The sequence below is a fragment of the Kryptolebias marmoratus genome, linkage group LG16, assembly GCF_001649575.2.
Source record: "Kryptolebias marmoratus isolate JLee-2015 linkage group LG16, ASM164957v2, whole genome shotgun sequence".
Classification (NCBI taxonomy): Eukaryota; Metazoa; Chordata; class Actinopteri; order Cyprinodontiformes; family Rivulidae; genus Kryptolebias; species Kryptolebias marmoratus.
The window spans coordinates 20,361,226-20,382,653 of record NC_051445.1 but is presented as its reverse complement, the minus strand read 5'-3'; the positions used below and the strand labels follow the sequence as shown (position 1 = coordinate 20,382,653).

Sequence of the window (21,428 nt, the reverse complement as noted above, 5' to 3'; positions counted from 1 at the left end):
TCATCAAAATTAAACGAAATAAACATTTGAAATATATGAGTTTGTATGTAATGTATGAATATAATATACAAGTTTCACTTTTTAAATGGAATTACTGAAATCAATCTACTTTTTCATGATATTCTAATTTTATGACCAGCACCTGTATATGTTTTGTTTTGTAGAGTAACAAATGTTACTGTGTTCTCTGTTATTTTTCATCTATAGACTCTAGATCTCAAAAACATAGATTCCACAGCAAAATTATTTGCCTCAGAAACTGTTACAGAAAATAGAAACACATCACCACTTCATGATCTTTAATGTAATTCTGTAACACACAAACTGATGAACGGTGACTCTCTTACCACAAGTTTATACATGTCTTTAGTTCATACATAAAGCCAGAATTACAGAGATAATGTTTTTATTTCTCCTTTCTTCTGTAGCTGTTTTCGTCTCCCCATCTCTCCTTCTGTGTTTCAGACACACCATCTTACTCTCTCTGTCGCTCTGTTAACTGGGAGTTGTTAAAATTTGTTTTGCCTGTCTCCCTCCCACTGAGAGCACTCCATGACTCAACCACACAGACACATATTTTCCTTCTCACACAAACTTGTGTTGTGTTTAATTAGCACCTCAGTAACATGAAAATATATGTGTGTCTCTAAGAGATGAACTTGTGCGGATCTCACTGAGGAAGTGTCAAGATTGGCAGTGAAAGTGGAATGTGTTGGCTTTCAACGTATGCACTCTCACACACTCAGGCACACAGTGGGCAACTTGTAGGTCAGCTGTATGTGAGAAGTCTGAGTCTCCTGCAGTCGCTGACAGAAACCTGGCAAGTTTGTCTCTTTTTATATAGCAGTGTGGAAAAGGCCGAATGTGGACAGTTGGTGGATTCACCACTATAAGTCCAAACAGTCTTCCAAATATTCTTGAAACGGAAACGTTTCTAAATTTTAATGTTTTCTTTCCTAATCTAAAAGGAAAATGGATATTGTGAGAGAACTTAATTCCTAAAATATGTAACAAAATTTGTAGTCACTTGTGCCACAAGGCACAGTTCTTGGCCAACTTCTATTTAGTTCATTTACTATTGTTTACCTCATAAATAAATTAATTACATTCAGATTCAATTCTCATTGCATACACTTGAATTCTGATGAGTTATTTTAAATAAAAAATAAGAGAGATCCAATGAATTGATCTAAAACATATCTTAAAATAAAATCAAAGATGCTAAAAACTTTATTCCTGTTCAAGTAAGTGCAAGTGGGCCAGCAGAGTTTTCTCTATGATAAATCCATTTCTTTTATTATAAATGATGAGTTAATCTCTGTTTCCTTAGACTTGTGATGTACCTGGAAAGAGACCTGCGCAAAGCAGCTCCTCTTAGAGAGAACCCCAGCCAATCAGGATACCTGCATCAGTGTCTGGACTTAATGCTGGTTCATCTGTGCAGCACTGCACCACTGATAATAGGTATGTATAGATAACCAGTCCAAAGCACACAGATAAAGTTGTGAGTATCATAATGACCAAACTAAAAGAGAGGAGCAAGACAATTGTGCTGTTTGTTTATTGCAAGTCATATTGTCATTGCAGTATTAAATATTGGTATTGCATATTGCAAGCTTTCCTCATATTGTGGAGTTATGGTACGATCTCTCTCAGCTCATTCTGTCTTATCTTTATTTTTTTCTCACCTTGTCTCTTCTCCAGACGATGTCCTATGTGCACTAAGAGGTGTGATTGGGAGGAGACACCCATCGACAGCTCAGAGTAAACAGCTTAAACAAACTTTACCAACGACGTCTATCGTCCTGGAACTTCTCTCATCTCAGGTGACTTGTATAACAATTAATAAAAATAAGCAATCATCCAATTTAAGAACAAGTTCATCTGGCTTTCTACATTACTTGGATGTGTTTATTTACATACAGCATTATCTTTTTAATTTTCTTTGTTATCTTCTTCTTGCTTTGTTTGATTGTTTGTCTCCTCCCAGGTCTTCAGATCTCGAATCGTAAACAAAGAGTTTCTAGTTCAGATTGGATTGTTACTGGTAAGTTTTTTTTTTTTTAAAAGTCAAATTTTTTTGCATATTTCTCACAAAATGAACATTTAAAAAAGACAAAGTTTAAACTTCATTTCCCCCCCCTTTAGCTCCCCAACAATTTTATACAGTGAAAACTCGGGCTGACACTAAGGACTTTTTTTAATTAAACAAAAACGTTGACTTCTTTAAGTCACACCTGTGACCCTTCTGCAGTGCTGTCACAAACAAGTTACCAATTCTTACGGTCTATTCAGTCCACCTGATTCTGTCACATTTCCTAGCTTTCATGTGCTCAGCCTCTTTTTGGCTCAATTGGTATCAGATTTTTACTGTCATGGGCTCCATTGCTACTCCTGACTTGCCTACTTCCTGTATTGACGCCTCTTATATCACTCTGAATGTCAATGTTCTATTAACTCATGAACAAGTTTGAGCAAAAAAAAAAAACCCAGCATGATCTCTTTGCACATAAACAAACCTTAAAGGTACATGTAGCAGCTGAGAACTTCATTTTCAGATCTGTCAAATCGCGTCTGGACTGTGAAAGCACACAGTGAATGTTACATCCTATAAAAAAAATGAACATCTACCACAACACTTAAAATTAAAATCACTCCCAGCACAGAACTTATAACTTAGGTATGGTATTTCTATCATTTTCTTCTTTCAGAACTATATTATGTCTGTAGAGTCCAGTGAAACTAATTTGTCCAGTGCTGTCGGTGAGTTTTTATTTCTTCATTTTAGTCTGTACATACAGCTTCTATTACCACTATATGATTGTTTTGTCATTTTTTTAGCATTGGGTTTTTCATTGCTTTTTTTACTACTAGTTATGTTTTGGATGTTTTTGAAATCTTTCATTTAAATCTGACTCCTGTGCCATTTAATTAGTGCAGCCCATTTGAAACAAATCAGTGGGTTCAGTGGTTCATTTCCAACTCAGTGCTGAAATCTTATAAAACTTTCTTTTAGGTGCTGCAGTGTACGAAGAGCTGATTAGAACAATTCTGTCCATTGTGGAGGTCCTGAGTCAGCACCATGCACTCATCACTCAGTATCATTGGACTGTAAGTGTGACCAAGTATGCAGCTGACATCCGGCTCGTTTTCTACCTCATACTGCACTGATTCAGTGTTTGAAAGAGTGATATTTGGTGTAGCCCCTCACTAGCTGTGTGCTGAGAGGTCAGGTCCTTTTTTACGTTTTTCTTCCTGACTAAAGCTGTGAGAAACGTGCCTGTTACAAAGACAGGTAGTTACTTTTGTCTGACAGTGTTTCATGTCTCTCGTGTGTGTTAGCACTTCACAACAAAAGAAAGAAAACTGATTAAAGACAAGAACCTTTATCACTAACCAGAACCTTTTTCTCATGGCCCTAAACATATTTTTTTATTGGTTGAGCATTCTCAGCATTTAATTTTTGTCTTTCAGTCTCAGTCATCTTTGTTCAATCTTGTCTACAGCGCAAATTTTTTGGTAACTTTTAAGTTGAGCAGCAGGAATATTTGCTCTTGTTTGCAAACACAATATTCAAACTCAATCCTTGAAGCATCTTTAATCAGCTGAGGAGAGGACATTAAATGTAAGTTGGACAAGAAAATAGTGAATTCAGATGTCAATCACAAATTCCATATTGTCTCTCAGAGGTTACATTTTAAGGTTTAAAACAAAAAGAATTTTGTGAAACAGATTTTAAAATAAGTCAGTCTGATGCAAACTTCACTCCTGTGGTGGAGGAAAGAGAAGTGAATCCGCCTGTTGGCAAAGCAAAACTATAATGTAAATCTTTAAAACATTAATGTCAGATTGTTCTCCAACATTTACGTTTCAAAGCACAAATAAAACAACCACAGTCCAAAAACAATGTGTGTCATTGAAAGTTTTTATACATGAATAGACTGATGGCTGCCTTTGAGGGAGCCAACTTTATTCACTCAAACTGTCAATGTTCTAAATGTCCACAGGGTTTGGGAGTGAATTTATTTGTGCCTTAGAATGTAATTGTTGTGAAACAATAGGTGGTTAATGTTTTATTGGTCTGATTTGACTGTTTAAATTATTTATCCTGCAGCTCACTGCATCTCTGCAGTGTTTTCTTCATGCAGATTGAACCTGCATGGATAAAAACCTATTAAGCCTTTCTGTGTTTCTATTCCTGCTGTACAACTGGAAGTAAGAAGATTTACAAGCTATAGTAAAGATTAAATTTGCAATTACTCGCAAGGCTGAGAAGGAAGGCAGGAAAGAAGACTTTCATCAGCTCAGTGGTGAATTAGACCAATAAAACAATAAACTGATGTTTAACAGTAGCTGCACTCTGAGATACAAATAAAAGCTCTACAGCCCCCTAGAAATATGTAATATTTTCAGATTTAAGGTAATACAACTGCACTGCACTTCCTGGGTTTATTGCTTTTGAACTGCATGGCATAGCTCTAACATGCCAGCGTAGCAGTATTGAGCAAATGCATCCGTAAATTTAATTTGTCTGATCTACCCTTTACTTTGGACCTCAGTAATAATGCAGCAGGAGTGGGAATAAATTCATCTTGAAGGTTTTATACAATAAGTTTCAGAGTATAAATGTCCCCCCACCCCAACCTAATATTAATAATACTATGCCATTCTTGTATAAGGCTTTTGATATTGTTTATCTCAATATTTGCAAAACCTTTCCAGTAGGTCTTCCAACATGCGCTGGAAACCTCTGCAGGCAAGGCAAGTGGTCTAGTGTTTGATCAGTGAAATCTTATACCAGCTGAAATTATCTTTGTAGCAGTTGCAGCTTTTATTTAAGTCTCTAAAGCTTCAGCATGACCTTCAGTTGTATGTGCCTCACCCTGACATCTAAACTCAAGAAGGTCTCGGTCCAAGCAGCTCTCGTGTGCGGTTCCACAACAATGGAGCAAACTACCAAACGTTATCAGAACAGGGATGTTCTTTTCAGCTTTTAGGAAAACTCCTGATGCATTGACTCCAAGACAACTAGTTCTACTTCTTGTGTTCTTTGCTTTAAATAGATTTAAACCTGATTTAATTTCCTAGCATTACCTATATGTTACTTTACTTCTTGGCCTTTAATTTGATGTTACAGAGAGTAGAGATTAAGATACTCCAATACAAAATGGGATAACCCTTGAAGATGTCAATATACCATCAGTTGTCAGCAGTCCTTTTATGTAAACAGATGCACCATCAATGTGCTTATATATGGCATGTTTTCTGCCCTGCAACAGACTTTGCATATAACATTATATTCTATGATTGTTAGGGAATAAAGACAACAGTATCAAATGTAATACATCAAGATACACTGAGCTACACATTACAGTGTTTGTTGACACAAGAAAATATTAACAAAGAAATGCAATTCAGTTTGCACTATTTTTAATGCTTGTTTGGGATGATTGGCAACAATATTAAACGTAATACACTAAAATACAAACTAATACTGTGTGTTTTGTTCCAGTAAGAATATTTTTTAACAGAGACAGTACTTACATACTGTATATGAGATTCTTTGCACTCAAAGCTCACATTTGTTTTGTGTACCCTCAAAAACATCTTAGTTTTTAACCCTGCTCCCCTATTTTTGTTTTACAACACAAAAAAGATCAGGAGACCCTTCTCCTCGATCATGAAAATGTTTGAGTTGGGCTGAAAAATACGAGGAAGGGGTGAAATGAGGTCCAGCATTAGTGCCTAATTAATATTCAAGGGTTTCTTATTATAATGAAACTTAAATGTTGTTAGTTGCTTCTAAGTCACTTTGGAGAAAACCATCTACAAAATGTCAAAATTTAATTTGCTATTTAATCTGCCTTATTGTGTCAATTTTATATAGTGGCCCTTGGTATTATAATCAGTGTGTGACTTTCACTCTACTGAATTGGTCTACTACAGATCAGAGGACAGAGGGTCGCCATATGAGCTATTAGGCAAGAAACTAATCAAGTATTGAACCAAAGGCGCCTCATCAAATCTGTGGGTGTTTTTTGTGCAAGTGTGCATGTGTGAATGGAACAATGAGATTGTGTTTAATGACTATTGACGTATGGCAGTGGAGAGCAGCAGGAAGCAGACAGGGTGAACAGAGAGAGAGAAAAAAGAAATGAGGAAGACAAAAAGAAGCAAACAGGAGACTTGCAGCTACTGATAGTCAATAACACAGGAAGACACTTTAATTACACCCAGCCAGTTCAGATTAGCTTTTATTGCTGCTAGACAAGGACATGGGCTCATGCTTGAGATTGTTTGCATCCCTGACTTCTTTTCACTATGAATTAAGAGTAAAGTTTGCTGAAAGTTTGGTTTTCAACATTTTTTCCTAGTTTTCTATGCAGAGCAACAATTTTGGTCTTCTAAAAGTTTGTCATGTAAACATCGCTCAAATATACAAAATGGCAGAAGACTTCCCTGTTTCATTTAATTGTGATAAACAAAAAAAAAACATTATCCTATGTATGTATATGTATATAATATTTCTGCTGCTGTAACCTAATGCTGCTGATGACGTACACGAGTAGTAGTGAATGTAATAAAGTGTGAAATTAATTACTACCATTAAGAATGACATCACTGCATTACTGTAGCCATACATTCTTTTAAAATTAACTTTTGCATTTGGTTTAAATATTTGAATTTCTTAAAAAATTAAATAAATTAATTAAAAATGGAAAAAACCCAATAGGTAACAAATAATTTTATTTAAGAAAGAATTAATAAATCTGTATTATTGGTTGACTTAGGAAGCACCAGTCATCCCATCTGATCAGCAGCAACGGTGCCCCACAAGGTCGTGTGCTCGGCCCACTGTTCCACTCAACATACACACATGACCACTCCCCCTACCATCAATATAAATACATCATGACACAACTGTGATGGGTCTAATCACTAATGATGACATGTCTGCATGTAGGAGTGATGTGCAGAGTTGAGCATTGGCTCCTAAACTCTTAAACCAAGCATAAAATCTACTCAATACAACCAGATTGTTGCTGTGTTCTTTCCTTGTTTGTTAAAATCAGTGACAATGATAAATTTGATAAATTTAACTTAAGGCTAATTTAATTTAATGCTAATACAAATTGTGGAATACGCATGTTATGACAGATAAGGCATTCCGTTTTTCATTTTTTTCACCACAAAGCAAAATTTTACCAGTTTTTTTGTTTTGTTTGGTTTTTCCAGTATCTTACTATTTTCAGCTTCTCCATCTCAAAAGTTTCAAAATGATTTATAGTTTGTTAAAATTTGGCAATTTATCACCTGCCACGGCAACAAGCTAGTTTTGTTTATGAGAGTGCCAGTTTGAAAACTAAATTTTTTTTGGTCTAAAATGATGTAATCGGGAATTCCAGCATTCTAGTTAAGGAGGGAAATGGCTAAGCTTTACAATGATGCCAAACATTGTGTGAAGGGATTTCTCTGTGTTATGCCAGCCAGCAGAGAAAAATGGTCAATTTCAAAGAAAATTCTAAGACAAATAATTATTTCTGAAGCCATACATGTTTAAAAACCTTGATTTTAAAGGTAGATTAGAAAGATCATTTGCTATTTTAATGACTGGAATTGCTATACGGTGTCTATGGATTCAATTTTATGCAAATTTCAATCTTGCAAAAATCAATATTTTCAGTTTTTTTTGCACTGCAGCCTGTGCTCATTCTGACTCATTTTCTCAGCACAGGGTCACAAATGCAGAAAGGTAATAAGGTAAAAGGGTCAAAACTACCAACACACACACACAGATACAAATAAACATATGCTGTCACACTAACACAGTCTTTTGATGGCTATGCTATTAATACACAAACCATCAAGTAGTGGGCAACATCCTTTGTAGTTTTCTTTCTCTGGCTTTTAAGGTAATGACCTCACACACTCACTCAGCATTCGTGTTGTTTTTATGGTAATATTAGTAATCATGCAAATTCATGCAGTAGAGCTTCATACTTAAATAAGGGCTTTGGCAGTAACAAAAACGTGTGTGCGTTTGATCAAAACAAAAAACTAGAATCATTCAACAGTGTATTTCCATGGCAATTTGGTCTGCAACAGTGGCCTGCTTGGTTAATGCCTACAGAACGAATATAATACAGAGTCCCAATTTCAGTGTAGTCTAAAAACAAATCTCGCTTTCAGATTTGAAGTTTATTAACCCGCTTAGTTTAAAGGAAGATTTTTTTGTTTGCTTTTATCCCTTACATGAGAGAACTAGGAGACAAATGAAAAAACTGAACAGTTGAACCCATATTTATTCCTTATTCATTAAAGCGTTCAGTTTATTGATGTTGAGAAATTTCTTACAGTGTTGCGTTTAAGAACGACTAAAGTATGATTTGTATAATTTAATTTCTTGTCATTTTTTTTCTTTTTTCCTCTCTTTGGTTTCTGTTTCTTGAAGGTTGTGGATGCTGTCCTGCCTCCTCTGACAACGCTGGCTTTCAGCAGAAACGGTACGACTACTGGGTAATTTTTTAGAGAGGAAAGTGAAAACGAGAGAGAAAAGCTGTTGGAAAGGCAGCTGAAGTCAGTGGTGGGAGTGAGGAAGAAATGGCAATAAGTAAATGGAAGAGGAAGTTTACAGGGACCATTCTGATAGCAGAAAACAGGCAACTTGTTTTTCCTCGTCTTTATTGTCTTAAAGTCACAAATGCCAGAAGAGTAATAGATTGATTTGAACATAGAGAGAGTTAGATAACAATTTAGGCTGTGTAAAGATAAATTACAAACAAGAAGCATGATAATGAGCTAACCTTGAATTTTTAAGGTTAAGGAAACCCAGTATGTTGTGTAAACCACCATTGCAATAATCCACAGCATTGTTTTGTTTTGTTTTGGACGCTCTGAGTCATTAATGTGCAGTCTCGGTTAGTGCCCACTGCCCACACAAGGGACCTGGTTGTTAGGGTAAAGGGGCTTTTTGTTTGCTATGAACATTTTGTTTCCTTGTTACTTGTCATGCTGTGTTAGTCTAAAATATCTTGTAACCTTGAGCCTTTGGCTGTGTTTGTTAGGATAATGTGGTCCAGTATTTAAATGCTGCTTGTGCTGTATAATTTATGTTGTAATGAATGCAGTCTTATATTCAGCTATTAGTTTTATTGGTTTTATATATTGGATTTTTGTTTGTTTGTTATTTCTGTGAATTCATTTAGACCTAGCATGAAAGTAATTGTAAGTAGTTGTCAGTAATGGCCGCATATTAATTTTGTCGACTTTATTTCCAACAGGACTAGCTTGATAGTGTGTATTCAAATGCCACTCAGTTAACAACGCAAAGTTTATAATGCAATATTTTGCAGAAAGAACATAAAAAGTAAATTGTAAATTATATGCATGTTGACCAAAATGTGTAGGTTTAAAAGCTTCTGTTTACTGCACATTAACACAGATTGTAGTTTAAGCACAAATTTATATTAATATTCTCTCCGTCTCCATGTTTGCTGCAGTGGAGTGGTCGGTGTTTGTTTTGAAGGTGCTGTCTGAACTCAGCCTAGTTCTGCTGGCCGAACATGATGAAGATATTGAGGAAAATGAGGAAAACATGGAAAAAAGAGAGAGCAGGGAGACAGAAGGAAGGACAGCAGAAAGAACAGAGCACGGAAAATCCCATAGCAAAGTCTCCTCTCTCTTCACTGAATCTCTGCTTTCAAGGTTGGTCAGTTTCCCAAATGGCTGCGTCTCTGTATTCAATTCAGTTCAGTTTATTTATATATTGCCAATTCACAACAAAGGTCTTCTCAAGGCACTGTACAACGTAATGTACAAAGTAATAAGTCCAATACTATCACAATATATTCAATCCAGTCTGGTTCAAAACAGATCCAGACTCAAATTCAATTACAGCCAATTTAATCCAATTATAATACAATTTAATTTTATCTTTAATTTACAGATAATCTCATTGAGACACAGGGTCTCATTCTCAAGTGAGACCTGTTTCAAATGAACAAAAAAATAAAAATACAGTTACACACAAATACAAACAATACAGTGCACTTTGCAATTACACAAATGTATAAAATAAAACAAAATGGAATCCTAAAAACAAGTAGACATTTTTTGATGTTGCCTCTTCAACACATTTCAGTATATTACAAGGTGCTAGTTAGTTAAAAACAGTCTATGGAAACCAACAGACTGCGTCCAAACTTCACTTTGATGTAACCCTCCACCCCCAATCATAAGCAAGCACAAGAGAGATGGGGAAGAGGAGCAACTGTGTTTTAACAAGATGAAACTTGTAGCACAACCAGAACCAAGCACAAGATTGGTGGCAGTCTTCCTCGACCAGCTAGGGGTTAAGGAGATGTGGAAAAAAGACACAAACAAGAAAGCAGTAGGCCAGGTGTAGTTTCTATGTAAAAAAAAAACAGAGCATCAAGGTCATTTTCAGCAATAATGACAAATACAAACATTAAGAATACAGAGACAGTAGAGTGATGAAATGTGGTCGGCATGTCCTTCATCAGTCTAAGCCTATAGCAGCATAAGTAAAAAGATAGTTCAGTTCAGCCCTAAGTACAGGATTTAGCAACAAGGAAAGTCTTAAGCCTAGGCTTAAATGATGTCAGCTGCATGGACAAAAACTGTAAGTTGGTTCCACAAGAGTGGAGCCCGATGGGTGAAAGCTCTGCCTCCTCGTCTACTTTTAGAAACTCTAGGAACCACAAATAAACCTGCAGCCTGAGAGCGAAGTGCTCTGTTAGGAAAATATGGAACAATAAGATCTTTGATATAAGATAGAGCCTGGTTGTTGGGAGCTTTGTACATTTGAAGTAAGATTTTAAACTCTGTTCTGAGTTTGTCAGGGAGCCGATCAAGAAAAGCTAAAACTGAAGAAATGTGATCTCCTTCCAAATCTCATCAGAACTCTGGCAGCAGCATTTTGGATCGACTGAAGACTTTTTAAATGCCCAGATAATAAAGAATTATAATAGTTCAGCCTGGAAGCAATAAATGCATGGACCAGTTTTTCTTCATCATTTTGAGACGAGCTGTTTTTAATTTTAGCAGTTTTGCACAGGTGGAAGAAGGAGGCCTTTGTGACATTCTTTATGTGAGGGTTTAATGACATGCCAGTGGAAACGAACACCAAGATGCTGCTTCTTAAGTTAGTATAGATATTTATTAAACTAAATGACACCCACTGTTTTATGCCAGTGTTAGTTTTTTATATTTTTAATATTAGAAAAATGTTTACAGGTACAACATTCAAACCAGACAGCTTGATTTTTTTCCACTTAACTTCCCTTCTTCTATATTGTTAAATTCTCTCCATTCTTCTTTCTAGAACAATAAAACACTAAGTGTTGGATTTGATTATGTTTAGGTTTGAATCTCTTCTTTGTGCACCTGAACCTATCCCACTCTACGCACTCAAACTGCTGGTATCGATGACTGAACACAGCACTCAGATTTGCAGGTACCCAACAAACATTCACAGTTAATCACACGCCCAAGTTTTATGAATCATGATGCCAGGATAGGACCTTTTCTAAGTCCTAAACTAAAGAAAAATCAAAAGTTCTTAATGTTTTCATTCTGAAGTGACAGATTTGATGTAGAAAGCGCATGTGTTTTGCCAAGACACTTTTTAATGCAGTTTACATTGAATATTTTGTAGTTGAAGCGCATGCAGATACTAAGGTGTATTTTAACCACAAAGTGTAAAGTTTTAATTCCAAGGCCGATGATTCCTGGTTCAGCTCTGTGAATCCTTCCCAGCCACACACCCAATTTCACATGGATAAATGCACACACTCAAACATACACCTGCATAAATCCATTCACAAACACACTCAGTTATATTATGAACGCTGATTTATTTTCCCTCAGCAGTACACAAATCTACACTAATGATCATTTGTTTGTTGATGTAGCTGATGCACATTCAGAGCTAGTAGCAACGACAGCATTTCCAGCCGCACCACTGCCGGTATTCTGCATTCAACGAGACCGTTTTCACCCCTCTTAAAGCCTGAGTTTCCTGCATTGGTAATCAGTTTAGTGACAGGCATAAGGTGCTGCATAAACTTAGATGCGTACAGAATTGACATGTTGTGCTGGAATATCTCCACATACTAGCTCCTCCTGAAGAGCTTTGCTTATAAATGTAATGCATACTCTTTAAATATACAACACTAAGACAAAATTATTTCTGCATAAAGTAGAAGTAATCCACTCTAAAGGAGTTTAAAAACAACTCGAGTCGGGAAGTCATCTGACACCAAAATAGCAGGATAATGATGTGTTGCTGTTGCTGAGAAAATCTGCAGGATCCTTGTCTAACTATGAGATGATTTACCAGCGTATGTGTGTATTTTCACACGCAGTGGCAAGTGTGTGTATGTTATGTTTATGAGTGACTTTAACTTGGGAACACAGGAACACTTGAGTTGGTGTCCCAAACAATAAAATACCTGTTTTTGCTGGGTGACTTACTGCATGTTTAGTTAATTTGACATAAGATGTGTTGAGTTTGCTACATAAACTGTTTAAATGTGAGGGTAAAAAAAGGTTAAAACATTGGTAAGTGAAGAGGTGGATTCTTGAAAAGGCAACTGGAAATTGTCAGTTAAAAAAAAACAGAAACTCAAGGAAAGCACAGACAAGAAAAGTTACAAATATGAAGTGTATAAACTGTTAAAGGTCAAATTAGTGTAAATAAATGTCTCAACGTGTCTCTGAGGCGAAGATGAGGTACAACAAGATTTTGAAATTTGAACTTTTCATCCACCACCCGTCCATATAGGCATTTATTAAGGTCCTACTCTGTTGAAATGTGAAATTAACTGTAGTTGTGATACTGGCATTATTTTCAAACTATGTGAGCATTGTTGAAGCCAAGACAATAAAAGAAACAGTTCTCATCTGTAGTGAAGGGTTTTTGACAGGGCAATGTTCAAATAATGTAGCCTAATTCAGAGTTGATCTTTTTATCTTTAAATACTGTAAATTATAATTTAAAACTGCTATAAAAATATATATATTTTGTCTTTTTTCATTTCTTTTCCTTCGTCTGTCCACTTATAAAATTTTAAATACCTCTGCCATAATGTAATAATCTATTATATTCTTCTCTCCATCTCCAGCCTTGTCTTTCTCTCCTGCTGTCAGAACTAAAGTTCATCTACATCACTAATACACTCCTGCTTCTCTTATCGGTAATTTTACCCCCTCTTGTCTTCATCTTTCTCTTCCTCCACCTCTCTTCATCCTCTTCTTTCCTTGACACAAGTAGAGTGACGTGAACTTTTCAAATTGGTGTCAGCGCTCCCCTCTCTACATCTGTTTTTGTCATTCAGTTTTTTTTCGGTCTGACATTATTAACAGCGTTTAACAATTTTTTCCCTCCCCATCTTTCTCACTCTCTTTCTCTCACCATCTCTAATTTATTAACATTAGTCCACGTTTCTCTGTTTCTCCTTGCCCTCTCTCCACAACTTTCCCTCCATCACTGCGGTTTTACAATCAGAAATTAAATTGCCTGGGTCTTGGTTAGATAAGTGTGGCTATGAAGCCAGCCGAGCGGTAATTAGATGGTAAATTGGGGACATTAATGTTGGCCAGGCAGCCTGCTGTCTCTCTCTTTATTATCACAGTCCAGACACACCTTCAAACAATTACATTTACTATGACCTTTAGCCAAAGATCCTCTCTCTGCAGTTACATGTGTGCCTTTCCATGACTGTTTATATTTCTTCTACATAGTGTAGTCTCCAGACCAGATGTCTGGTAATGTGGCCCTGCTTTGTCATAGGTGCTTATAAACCAAGTCTGAGGCACAGATTTGTCTTGGTTTAACTATTTTTTTTGCACTATACATAAGTGTGTATTAGCTGGACAGCTCAAATGTGTAATGTTTAAATGAGAGTTTCCTATAGGACAGTGAAATTTATTTTTATTGTCGTTTTTTGATCCAAAGAAAAAGTAAAAAATATTTTAATACTGAAGCTGGCCTTTTTTTTTGCTCACCAAAAGACTATTGTGGACTCTGGTGTGAGTACATGCAAGAAACTATTTCAGAATGCTAATTATTGTTGCTATTACTGTAACAGTGTGATTTATATTTATGTATTGTTTGATGCGGTGAAGGTTGTCTCATCAGTGTTTGTTCCCTCGTAGGTCTTCTGTTGTGCTCCGGTTTGTTCATTGTTGTTGTTCACTTTGTCTGTTGATGTATGGCTGGTAGTTTAAAGGTGGTCCAGTTTATCATGTTGTGCTGGCCTGACCTCTCCTCTCATCTTTCAGCCTGTCACCTTCATAATGGGAGACTATCCATCAAATCTACAAGCATCACAATCACGCACAAATAGACACTCGTGCACACAAGTAATACGTTTTTAGAAAGCTTAGCAACAACTACAGGAGCTGAATGGAAAGTTTCCCATTAAATAAATAAACAGCAATTTTAACAGATTCCTAATAGGTGTCCACAACTCAGTGTATCGACCAGCAACCTGGATCTGCACTGGGAAATGTCTAAATAAAGGATTAAAATGGGGTTTCTGTTAAAGTAAGAAGAGACACAGTTAAAATCTCTCTGAATACTTTTCATTAGTGATGCTAATCACAACATCCACCTAAATCCAACATCCTAAGTCAAATTATCACCTGTCAGGAAGCGTAAGACCTTTTCTAGTTAAAATGCTGACAAACGCATGGAGAAACTCAGTCTAACTCATTAATATTCAGGCATTTAAACACTGAAACACCAAACTGTTACAGGTTTTAGTCACATTATTGAAACAAATGCTTTATTCATTTGTTCACTGTTTATTTTTAAGGCAAGTGAGAATTTGAGTGAATGCTGTGAAGTGCTCCCATTGGACATGAAAATCAAAATGATTTTGATTTAGAAAATAACTGGTCAAGTTAAGACAGAACACCTACAAAATGATCGTGAAAAAGTGAACGAATTAAGATTTAAAAATGACACAATAAAGATGGACTTCATAAATGTGTGAGGATATTATAAGATTAGGAGCGATCTATGTTGTTTGCTCTGAAGCGCCCAGTTGGTACCAGATCATTTTTAGATCGTAGACCTTTCTTTTGTTCAGCCTGAAAAGAGTACCTTTATAATAAACGGTGTCAGGTGTTTGCTGCAAAAATCTGTTTGGCCCTGTTAAGTTTGCTGGTTCAAGTAAAAGTTCCCGGCGTTTGTTGGCTGCTCAGTAAGCTATAAATCATTATTAGTGTGAAGAAAAATGTTTAAGTCACTGGGCTCACCGTATTAACACCCGTCTGATTTGAGCAGGCTTTGTTCCTGTTATACCTTGAATGCTTTTGTGCTTCCTGATGTACACAGACATGAGGATGTAAACGAGACGAGCTCGTTCTATTCATATACTCCAACCATGCAGTAATTAATGGTGAATCAAAGATCTTTGATCAGTAATTGGACAGAATGCCATGACCAATATAGAAATCCATCTCTCTTCCTTACTCTCTCTGTCTCTCATTCTCTGTTTTTCCTTGTTGCTTTCAAGAGATTTATCAGCATTACTCCTGTTTTCCCCCCTCAATTCTTCAGTTCTTTTGTCCTCTCTGTCAAAATCTTTGCCAATCATCTTTTTTAACTCTTCTCATCTCTTTGTCTTTCTCTCCTGTTTCCTCACTCCTTACCTCTCTTCACTCCTTTCTTTATTGCCTGCCACTGTTTGTGAAAGGGCAATAATGATTTTGTCTGTGGTGTTAACAAAATATCTCATGAACCAATAGACAGATTATAATACATCATTGAATGTACAGCTAAAACTGATAAATCTTTGGAGTCAGACCTGTTCAAGATGGCTGCTACAGCTAAGGGACTTTTCAAACAACAACATGGCTCTTGCTAGGCCTGTTACTTCACTTCAGTTTTTCCACTGTTAGACAGGAGTCACTGTTACTTAAGTGCACCCTAAATGAAGATGAAACATGGGTCTGCACGAGTGTGTGATGAAGGCATGTAGGAACATTGCAGAAAATACATGAAATAAATTATTGACTTATTTGTCTGCAGCCTCCTCATTGTGTGTGTGTTTTCCTTCTCTTTCTCAGGTTGATCAAACATAACAGGATTCTACCAACAGTTTTTCAGCTTATTATGGTAAGAAACCTAATTGGTAATATCAATCAGTCAAGTATCCAACAGTCTTGTAAAATGCAGATATCAGGATTTGTTTTCTTTTAAGGCATTTCTGCTGTGTTTACCAACAGCTCAGTTGTATTCTGTTTCAGTCCTCACTCCATCCAGCCCTTATGTAAATCAGTTTGAGTGGTGCTGACCTATTAGCGGGCTGGTGTAATTGACTGACAGGTCAGCAATAAAAAGCAGGAATGGTTAATAGAGTGGGAATATGGAGGCGAACACATGACCTCACTCTCTAACACGGGCAACACTCGCCTGCTATCAGTAAGGAATAACAGCATTCCCAGTAAACAATTTATTTTACTTGACCGCTAACACTAATGCACCACCAACATAATACAATGTAGTTCCAGCAAACCAAAAAACATGTTCTGCAGGAAACAATTTTCACTTTACACACACACATGCACACACATCCTTAATAATCCGTGTTCTGCATGGCTGCCTTCACAACCACGACTGGCTCATGCAGAATTTTTAAACACTGTTATCCAACAGCCTGATTAACTCGTCTCCTGAGTGTTTACTCCTGTCTGAACCACTCATGTCTGGGTCCATTAGTGCTGTCTATGTTGCTCACCTTTGGATTGATTTATGCTGCATGAAATCCTCTGATCTAGACAGAGTACACCTGTCACTGGTGATCACACTTGTCATGGAGAAACTCGCCTAATTGTATTTGTCTAGATGATGAAGTAGTTCGATTTCAGACATTAAAGAACCTCAGGATGCTGCCTAGAATGAGGTTGTTAACCGTTTGGTTGCTGCACTTCAGGAGGAACCAGACTGCTCAAAGTGGATTGCTTGCATTCAGACATTACCTGGCAAAACATGCATAAGATATACTGTGCTAAAAACACTGATACAATACGACTGCTAAGTGCGTTGAGTTGGCAACTACTGGTTGTTATTACACAATGTTCATTGTCAGCTTCATGCATTTTATTACTTATACTTGAGTGTTTTATGTCTTTTTTAAATCAGAATGGGTTGGTTTTGTGATTTGTTTTGGAAAGGCAGTTAGTCCGAGGTGTGAACTGATGTCATTGTCTTCAGCCTCAGGCAACTGTACATGATGAGCACCAGCCAGACTTATCAGCACATACACAGATCACACTGATGTGTGCAGACCCTTGGGGCAGAGCTGGCATATCTTACACAGGATTAAATACTGAAATTGGGACAGGAGGAATAGGGAGATATGAAGAACTGTAAAAGGACGGTCGACAGGTTTGGTTAGTTGGAGTAAGAAGTTAAAAGATTGAGGGGAGAAAAGCAGGGGAGAAGAAAGAGGAAGGTGAAGACCACAGCTTTGACCAGTGTTTCTTTTTAAAATCGATTATCAAAGGTCACCATCCTCCAGTACTTCTTGTTGAAATAATTAATTTGATCTTTTACAAAGTTCACACACCATTGTCAGTTTGTTCGCCACTTGTAACCTATTATTGTTTTTCAGATAGAACATATCAGTCAAGAAAACAATCCATGCTGTGGGTTTAAACAACCACCCATAACATTATGACCACTAACAGTCAGTCCTCTCACTTTTAGTGTTATTAGATATTGGCGTTTCAAAGGTGTAACTTCAAAAAGACTCAACTTTTGGTTGAATAGAGGTATGATGGTAGAAGCTGACTCTGTTTTGTACTTTCTCAAGACCAACAAGGTCACCAGTGGAATGGTCCAGACTGCAGTCGTCTTGCTGTGTAATCTTAGTGGAGACACAGGGTTGGATCAGCAGCAGCCACATCAGCAAGGTACAGTATGTCTACAACCTGCATACATCATGGATAAAGATTTAAAAATGCAGCATTTATTCTTTAGAAATCATGTATTTTGTGTTTTTTTTTTATTTCCCTTTAAGTGCTGTCATACATGAATGTAGTACTTAGGTGCTAAGAACTCTTATTCTTACGCCAACTGTTTTGGGATCAAGCATTATATTTACTCACTTTAGCTGTCATGTTCCTTGTTGACATTTTTATTTTTTTATTCTAACTCCAGACAACTACAAGCTAATTTAAGGCACGAAGCACGGTTGTGAATTTAAAGCAGAAGCACTATTCTTTGTCCTTCAGCTGGAGTGAAACTTTTTTCTAGTAGATTTTACTGCTAATTGCAAGTGACTCCAGTGGCTCTATAAAAAGCCTAAAAAACTTTAATTCTGGGTCATTTTGTAGTGAGAACATTTTTACACATTAAGTCATTTTTTAATCATTTTAGTACCGAGGGTGTTGGCAGTTATAAGAATAACAACTTTGATATGTACCGTATGGATGCAGGTGAAATTAAACTTTAGAAAATAAGAGGCAGGACACAAAAGATGCCAACAATTATATTTTAAAAAGGCTGCTGGTTTTGCGTGTGTTTGTCTGACGATGTTATGTGTTTCAGAGACATACAGTTCTACGGAGTAACTATTAATGCTTCAGTGGCAATTAAACACAATTCTCGTTTTCTCAAATTCCACAAGTAGTGTGGTAATCTTTTCTATGTGTCTGTCTACCTTTCACTCATTTAGTGCCATTCTCTCCATCTTTTTCTCTGTGAGCTCATATCTGCTATCCGCCCCTCCTCTTCCTCTATTTCCTGTGGGTCAGCAGAGCAGCAGTTCACTAGTCAGCATCATTATCATCCAATCAGCTCTCCTCTCAACAAGAAACTGTCAACCCAGCACTAATACTGGTCAGGCAAATAATGCTATCTCCCCTTTCTTTCTGTTTTGCTTTATTTTGTTTTTTTTCTTTACATATTCCTCTTTTTTTGCCTTCTGTTGTCCCTCTGCATTTCAAATCTTATTAGCTCACATTTTGCCCCATCATCTCCTTTTTTTCCTCCTCTCTGCTCTGTTTTACCCTTGCCCCCATCCTCTATTTTGGTGTCTCCTGCTCCTCTCCCTTGTTTTTGAAGTGGTTCGCTCCAAATCAGTGTGGTGATGGGAGGGAGAAGGAGAGAAAAGGAAAAGGGAGGAAGCGTGCATAATTGGCTTTTTAAGGTGTGACAGAGAGAGAAGGGAAACGGTAGCTTGTGTGTGTGTGTGTGTTAGGCAATGAAAAAGACAGTGAAGAAGAGCAAAACAGGGCGGTGGGTTTTGTGTGACTGTATTTGTGTGGATGCCTCTGTGTGTGTGAGGCAGAGTGAAGATGTGTGAATGTGTGGAGCAGAGGATTCAGGAGAACCCAGTTTGTATGCGAGGGAAAGAGGAGATGAGGTTCATAATTGGGCAGATTTCCCTCTGACTGAGATAATACCCCTGGGGAACGAAGACAGAGATAGGACCGAGGAAGAAAACAAGAAAAAGAGGGCAAAAAAGAATGAAAAGAAAAGATGAACCAAAGGAAGCTAAAAAAAAAGTAAAAAGCGGTAGCAGAAAGGTGACAGAATGGGATACACAGAAAACATGGGCTCCATTTGGGACGAAGACACGTGTGAGGAAAAAGATTATAAGTAATGAACACTGGAAGTTAAAATGAGTGACAGACAGAGAGAAGCAGCAGGGGCAAGATAACTTGATTCCAGAGTTAAAATTTATTCCTAAACAAATGTCTCTTGATTTTATACAACCATAGATTGCTTGGTTTTTAATTTGAGGGCATGTAGCAGACTGATGAAGAACATCTAGGCTGTAATCAGATTTTATGATAAGAACTCGGGCCTTCTCCCCTGAGAGAGAAGATGAGACCTATGCAGACACATTGGCAAGCAGACTAAGTGATTTAATAAGAAAATGGATACATCCAGAGTATACAGCATCTTAAATTCACCCCAACAATTCAGAAGTGGCTGAACCCTGAGCTATCCTTGAGTTTGGTCTTGGGCAAAGATGCTGATAACAGATGAGATTACTAAAACAAGGCTATCTTTTAATTAACTAAAAAAAGACCCAGAAAACTCTAATGGATCCCTTTTTAGATTTAATGCATTACCAATTATCTCTAGACATTTTGTACAAAACTCAATGGTATTTCTTAAATGCTTTCGTGAAAATTATATTTACTACCCCAATTTGAGAAAGTTGGGACACTGTGTGAAATGTAAATAAAAACAGAAAGCAATGATCTCATAAATCCATATTGTATTCACAATAGAACAGAGTAAACATGTCAAATGTTTAAACTATGAAATTGTATCATGTTTAAAATAAATTAGTTTTTTTTTAACAACAGTCTGTAAACATCTGGGAACTGAGGAGAGCAGCTGCTGGAGTTTTTGGGGGAGAATCTTGTCCGTAAGATTCTAGCTGTTCGACAGTCCTAGGTTATCTTTGCCAGATTTCTTTGAGTCATGATGAACTAAAAGTTTGTAATTGGTGGAAGATCTGGACTGGAGGCAGACCAGTTCAGCACCCGGACTCTTCACGACACAAACATGCTGTTGTAATGGATACAGGGTGTGATTTAATATTATTTTCTTCCTGAAAAATGCAAGGGCTTCTCTGAAAATGTCTTCTTGGTGGGAGAATATGTTCTAAAACCTGTGTATACTTTTCTGCATTAATGGTTCCTTTCCAGATATATAAGCAATCCGTGCCAGAGACACTAATGTACCTCCATACCATCAGAGAGGCAGGCTTTTAAGCTGAGTGCTGATAGCAGGCCGGTCAGCCCCTCTCTTCTTTACTACGAAAGGCACGTCATCCTTGAAAAAGAATTTCAAATTTTGATTTGTGCGACCACAGAACAGTTTCTCGCTTTGTCTCAGTCCATTTCTTTGGTTCAGAGAAGACAGCAGAGTTTCTGGTTGGTGATTAGTCTCACATCTGGCTTCTACTTTGCCTGATAGAGCTTTAAGCAGCATCAGTGGATGTCAGGGTGAACTGTGTTTACAGACAGTGATCTGAGGAAGTCTTCCTGAGTCCATGCAGTGATGTCCAGAACAGAATCAGACCCGTTTTTAATTCAGTGCCACCTGAGGGCTTGAAGCCCACTAAAACCTGTTTTTATTTTCATTCTCGTGGTTCCTCCACATATGTGTCAGATCAATAATAATGCCCCTTAGTATAATATATACCAACAAGCTGTGTCTTCCATATTAATGTTTTTATATTAGCAAGCCCCCAGAGATGATTGAATTGACCGTTTTTTGTAGCGGAAATCAATAAAACACTTTTGACACCAAGTGTAAAATGCAATGGAGTTTGCTTTACGAATTTGCATTGCTTTCACTGGTTTTAATGTATAAATATTTGTAATAAAACGCTGTTTTTTTTTTGACAGATTCCAATGTGAACAGTGAGTCA

At 37.0% G+C, this 21,428-nt stretch overlaps 1 protein-coding gene across 2 annotated transcripts in view; it reads left to right on the top strand.

Annotated features, from left to right (window-relative positions):
* ulk4 (unc-51 like kinase 4) overlaps positions 1-21,428 on the top strand; it is a 93,815-nt gene that overhangs the window by 46,936 nt on the left and 25,451 nt on the right. For both annotated transcript variants that reach the window (XM_017409849.3, XM_037980116.1), the window contains exons 23-32: positions 1,331-1,464; positions 1,705-1,826; positions 1,991-2,047; positions 2,712-2,763; positions 3,017-3,111; positions 8,453-8,504; positions 9,501-9,705; positions 11,384-11,476; positions 16,099-16,147; positions 17,847-17,946. In XM_017409849.3, coding sequence (XP_017265338.1) covers positions 1,331-1,464; positions 1,705-1,826; positions 1,991-2,047; positions 2,712-2,763; positions 3,017-3,111; positions 8,453-8,504; positions 9,501-9,705; positions 11,384-11,476; positions 16,099-16,147; positions 17,847-17,946 — 959 coding nt within the window. The remainder of the gene's footprint in view (positions 1-1,330; positions 1,465-1,704; positions 1,827-1,990; positions 2,048-2,711; positions 2,764-3,016; positions 3,112-8,452; positions 8,505-9,500; positions 9,706-11,383; positions 11,477-16,098; positions 16,148-17,846; positions 17,947-21,428) is intronic.